Here is a 6,257-nt window from a genome sequence, read left to right as displayed (position 1 = left end):
TTCTGCACTATGGCCAAAATTAGCATTCTAAGAACAAGTATAATTGAATATTGAAACTTTATTTATATTCATAAATAGGTCCAAAATAAAAAATATTAAATAAATTTTAATAGATTCTTAAGCATAATGCTATATCACTTTCTGAAAATTACTTAAATGTATCAAATAAATATATAAAAGATATGTATATTTTACAGATATATGTATATGTATATTTTTTCCTTAACATTAAGTGAAGGAATGAATCTTAAAGCCAAAGTCAGTATCATGTTTAATAGCAAAATACTAAGATCAATGATTCTTTCTCCAAGTCATTTAAAAAAAAATATTCCTCCTCTTTATGTGAGTCTTCATGTCAAAACTAAAATACCTGGAACACAAATGGAATTCTAGTCATCAAAGAATGACCCTACCACCCTGAGAACAGGCAGTAAAAAGTGTGCATCCTGTACCATGTGAGCTAAGGGAACAGGACCCTCATCCTGCCTGTCCTCCAGCCTCAGCCTCTCCCAATGCCACCAACCTCCCTCTGCAGACTTCAGACCCACAACACACTCACTACATAGTAGTCTCTCCTACTGCTATTCCTGTTGGAGGAGACACTTCAAAACCTTTACAGGCAAACACCAGTAAAAATCACATAAAATATGAAAATCTGGGCTGATCAAATATGGGTAGACTCGTCCCTTAAAAATTCTTTGTTCAGACTTGTAGAATAAACAGATTACATAAATTCACTATTCTTTCTTCTATCTAGAAGACATTCTTGATAACAAATGGAGAATCTATTGAACCAGCTAACTAATGGACATACCTGAACATAATTTCCTAAAAAACAAATTGCCTATTTTTATGGACCAAGGATTGAACCCAAGGGTGCTTAACCACTTAGCAAAACATCCCCAGCTCATTCTTGTTTTTTTTAAAATTTTTATTTGTTTTAATTAGTTATACATGACAGTAGAAAAATTTATGCACTTTGATATATCATACAAACATGGGATATAACTTCTCAGTTTTTTGAGTGTACATGTTGCAGAATCATGGTGGTCATGCAGTCACATATACACATACAGTAATAATATCTGTTTCATTCTTCTATCTTTCCTATCCCCACATACCCTCCCCTCCCCTCCCATCACTTCCCTCTACCTAATCTAAGGTAACACTATTATTCCCAAATGCCCCCCACCTTGTTGTAAATTAGCGTCTGCACACTAGAGAAAACATTTAGTCTTTGGTTTTGTGGGATTGGCTTATTTCGCTTAGCATGATATCCCCCAACTCCAACCATTTACTGGCAAATTCCGTAATTTTACTCTTCTTTAAAGCTAAGTAATATTATATTGAGTATAAATACCACATTTTCTTTATCTATTCATCCATTGAGGAACAACTAGGTTGGTTTCACAGTCTAGCTATTGTGAATTGAGCTGCCATAAACATTATTTTCTAATTTGAGATTGGTCTTGCTTCCTTGCTGACGACCTCATTAAGATGCTGAGACTGGATTTGAACTTATGATCCTCCTGCCTCAGCCTCCTGAGCTGCTGGGATTGTAGGTGTGCACCACTGTGCCCACCGATTTCCTGGAAAACAAATTATCTGTAAGTTGTTTTAAGGAAGTGCTTCCAGAGTCTACTCAAAGTTGGCTCAAAATGTTTTTCTTTTTTCAAGAATAGGCACAGAAGAAGATATCATCAGAGGCCAATTAATAAATGTGATATTGCAAGTAACTGTTCAGCCAACAGTGAGGACCACAAGTATGGTATCTAAGAGCAATTCAGGATCACGTGCAAAACCTTCTACTAAAGTCATAACCTGAATCTCAACCTCAAGAAACAGCACACAAACCTAAAGAGGAACACAGGACATTCCACCAAACAACTGCCATGAACTCTGCAAGTCTTTGAAGAGTGAGAAGAAGAGCACTGGTGTTCTTTTGTGCAGGCCTGGATGGTCACCTGGCCTCTTCAAAGGTGGCATGATACTTTTCAAGACTGAAGTTTTATCATGAGCCATGTAGAGAATTATGAGCTTATCACACATGCAAAAAAAAAAAAAACTGTTTATAGTACAGACGTGGTGTTTTGTTGCCTGAAATGCTAGTTTGAAGGAGACATTGAGTGAACTACAGAGGCAAGTCCTGAAAAACAACTTGAGGACACTTGGATTCAGCAAAAAAAAAAAAATAAAAAATAAAATAAAAGGCTCAGGAATGTTTCCCATGAAAGAAATCTATGCTTTACCTATGACAGGAAAATGCAATGTGTGACATTGTATTCTCTTTTGCCACAAAGATGATGTTATTGGGACAGTCAGTAAAGTAGAAATGAGCTGTGTGGATTGTGTAATAGCATTGTCTCAGTGTCAACTTCTTGATTATGCACTGTGCTGTGATTATTCAACTAGTGTCTTGAGTTTTGGAAAGGCTTAGAGTTTTAAGACTAAAGGGTCAACATGTCTAGAATTGACTCCTCAGACATTAAGAAAAACTATCAATAAATCTATACAAATTACCAAGTAAAATGAAAAATAAAAATGTGTGTGTGTGTGTATATCTATATATATAGATATATATATATATAAAATATATACAAAAAGGAGAGACAAGACAGTAAAAAGCAAACGAGTAAATGTAAGGCTAGTAAAATCAACTATATATAAGATACACTTTAGTATAATAGAAAAATGACCAAAAAAGTAAAAATAAAATGATAATTGACAACATAGTTACTAAAAATTAATGTAAAAATTAAATACAAATCCTTATAATAATATAAAAATTTTATTCATAAATAGATTGCATGTTTCTATTGACTTCTTAGTATATGTGCAGCAAAAATTCCTAGGTACCTTGATAAACAAGATATTACAATATGAGCAATACATGGGGAAATATGTTAATGTCAAAACCTATATTATATTCTTTAATTATGATTATAAAAATTCCTTAGAAAATTATCACCAGTTTTTTAAGTCTGAAATAAATAATGCATCCTAAGGAGACAGCTTCATAGTGAAATGTTTCTCTTTCTAGTGGGAGACTCAGTGATTTCCTACCTGATGTGACTTCTTTTCCAGAGTTTCCTCATAGCATTTGTCATCTCTGAGTTTCTCAGACTGTAGATGAAGGGATTCAACATGGGGGTTATGACCATGTAAAACACACTCACTGACTTGTCAATGGGGAAAGTCTTGGCTGGTCGTGCATATATGAAAATACAGGGGACAAAGAAGAAGACAACCACTGTGATATGGGAGCCACAGGTGGAGAGAGCTTTCCACCTCCCCTCCTGACTCAGGTTCTTCAGAGAGTGAAAGATGACACCATAAGACATGAGTAAGAGCAGAAACAAAATAGAGCACATCAGCCCCCCATTGGCAATCACTAAGAGGCCAGTGACATAGGTGTCAACACAGGCAAGTTGCAATAAGGGATACATGTCACACGTAAAGTGGTCAATGATATTGGAGCCACAGAAAGGGAGCCTGTAAATAGTTCCAAGTTGAAATACAGAGTGCACAAAACCTCCAGCCCAGGAGACTACCAGCAGTACCACACACACCCATGGCCTCATGATAAGCAAATAATGCAAGGGCTTACAGATGGCCACATAGCGGTCAAAGGCCATCACCAACAGAAGAGTGACTTCCGTCCCTCCTAAAAGGTGTTCTGCAAAAAGCTGAAACATACAAAACTTGAAGGATATGATTACTTTTCCTAAAAACAAGTTTGAAATCAAATTGGGGGAAATGACTGATGAATAAATGATGTCCAAAAATGACAAGTTAGCAAGAAAGAAGTACATTGGAGAGTGCAGGGTCTTACTGAAGGTTACAGTTAGGACAATGAGCAGATTCCCCAGCATGGTCAACATGTAGAAGAACAAGAACATAACAAAAAGTACTTTCTGCTCCTTTGGATTCTGTGTGAGTCCCAAGAGGACAAAGTAAGTTTCATTGTTTCTATGTTCCATTTATTCTTTTATTGATGCTGATTTCAGAGAATAAAGCAGTTTACCTGTAAAACAATGAAAAACTCCTTAGAAGCATTATAACCACATTTATTCATCTGCCATATGTACAGGTAAAGTCACACCTGTAATATCAAAAACTCACTTAAGGTAAATTTCATATGAAGAGTGGATAAAATCAATTATTCCTGGAAGACTATAGGCCACCATCACTGTATCAATCCTGGTGCTGAATCTTTAGAAAATGATGCCCTTCCTCCACTGTCTTTGGCCCACAGTCCACTGGAACTGTTACCCCCGAGCATCTCAGCATTCACATTTCCAAGAACATTGTGCTCACAGTGATTTCTGTTCTCCAGGACAGATGACATCTCCACCACTCTTCTCGTTCCTTGCTGAGCCCTCACCAGCATCACCTTTCAGTGTTCATATTTCTACCCACCATCTTTTCAAGGCCATCTGGGCTCCTTCTATGATGATTCCCAGACATCTCCCCACATCAATCCATCAATCAATCACAAAGCTGGCTCCATATAGTAGACATTTATTGCAGGAACAGCAACCCTCTTCCTGGTACCAAAAGCTGTCTTCATCTGCTAGAGCCACAGCTGTTATAAACACAAACATGTTGTCTCAGAGCCCTGCAGCTAGACATTCCAAATAAAGGTATGGGCACTGGTGGAGCCCTCAGAAGACCATGAGGAAAGGACTTGCAGGTGACCGTCTTGTGTTAATTTGTCATTCTTCCTCATCAAATTTTCTACTCCAATAGTTCATAAGTTATATTGGATTGGAACCCAGCCTAATATAATTTTATAACTGGATGATCTTTTCAAACTCCCCATTTCCAAATAAAGCTTTTTTTTTTTTTGCAGGATTGTAGGTAGGACATCAACATATAAATTATATGGGAGGACACAATAAAACCAAAAATAGTTTCATGGAAATACTTGACAAACCAGGAATTATCAGTCTCAGCTTGACAAACCCTGAAAACACTTTGGTTTGGAGTCTTTGGTTGAATAGTCCACATTATTCTAAACTAAAACACAATGAACTGGATATCTACAATATTATCACACCCCCTTTTTAAAAGGTGATATCTGCAACTATTTAAGTGATATCTTCCAGTAGATATCCTTTTCATAATTACAAAAGCAAATACTGTATTTTCTACAATAAATCTATTCCTTCCAGGATTTCTCATGCTAAAAGGGTATTTCCTTCTGTCTTATCCTTCAGGTCAAATCCACAATGTTCAAACTTCCCTTATTCCTCCCACATTGCTTATGGATACATTTGTTCAGTCCCCCTTAGCTTCCTATTTAAAATATCTTCCTAATGTGATCCGTCTCATTCCCCTTTCTTGCATACCCTGTCGACTGCAACAGCCCCTGCCATATCTACCATTGACTCTTTGAAAGATGTTAACCTCAGAGAACAGAAACATCAAAAATTTGGAAGTAACAGTGATTATTATACACAGGTGTGTGTTATGTTCAGTCTTTCATTTATCCAACCAGCAGGTGTTCATAGAACACTATATTGTGTCTTACTCTTCACCTGAGGTAAGCTTCAGACATCAGATTGTCCACTAGCTCATGAAGGCTCAGGGTCTACTATGGGCTCATGACATTAAAGGAGAGAAATCTTCAAGCTGACTGATAAATCAGCTTTTCACTCTGGGCCTTCTACTTCTCCAGATGGAAGCAACAGTGTTGATTGAAGATATAAGATGGGCCCTGACTTAAATTTTCAATATTTTTAATCTAAATCTGATGACTATTTTATACAATCTGAACAGTCACTTTCTGCCTGCAGAAGTTCTTATCAACATTTTCTTACATGCTTGAGTGATACAATTTCCTGGGTAATGAAGCATTCACACAATCTCAAAGTCTGATTTCTGCTACTGACTAGAAAATCTTACCTTTGGAAGCTTGTCTGCAGTTTGAAAGAGGAAGTTCAATCTCACTCTGAAATAAGGAGTAATCCTATTTCTATCCAGTATGCACACAGAAGAAGAAAAAGCTGTGTTATTCTTGGAGATTATATTTAAAGTCACACAACCATGTTTGTCCATTTTCTTGGAGTCTTCTAAATCCTGCAGTAAATAATTAGTGGTTGTAGTGGTATACAAAGGAATTTCTTGGTAAAATTTTCCATATTAAAACAATTAACTAAAAGTGCAAAAAAATTGTCATAGGACTATAACATCTAGCATTTTTAAAAAAGGAAAGTTTTCTAGTTTCTTTTCTGATTGCTTTAATAGATACCATT

At 36.3% G+C, this 6,257-nt stretch overlaps 1 protein-coding gene across 1 annotated transcript; it reads right to left on the bottom strand.

Annotated features, from left to right (window-relative positions):
* Positions 1-3,059: 3,059 nt before the first annotated feature.
* Positions 3,060-3,980, bottom strand: LOC143391641 (olfactory receptor 4A47-like). The gene has a single exon (XM_076844401.2). It carries the CDS (start codon positions 3,978-3,980, stop codon positions 3,060-3,062), a length of 921 nt encoding a protein of 306 aa, XP_076700516.2.
* Positions 3,981-6,257: the final 2,277 nt, after the last annotated feature.

The sequence above is a fragment of the Callospermophilus lateralis genome, chromosome 2 (assembly GCF_048772815.1).
Source record: "Callospermophilus lateralis isolate mCalLat2 chromosome 2, mCalLat2.hap1, whole genome shotgun sequence".
In the NCBI taxonomy this organism is placed as follows: Eukaryota; Metazoa; Chordata; class Mammalia; order Rodentia; family Sciuridae; genus Callospermophilus; species Callospermophilus lateralis.
The sequence above is the reverse complement of the archived record's forward strand: the minus strand, read 5'-3'. Positions and strand labels throughout refer to the sequence as shown.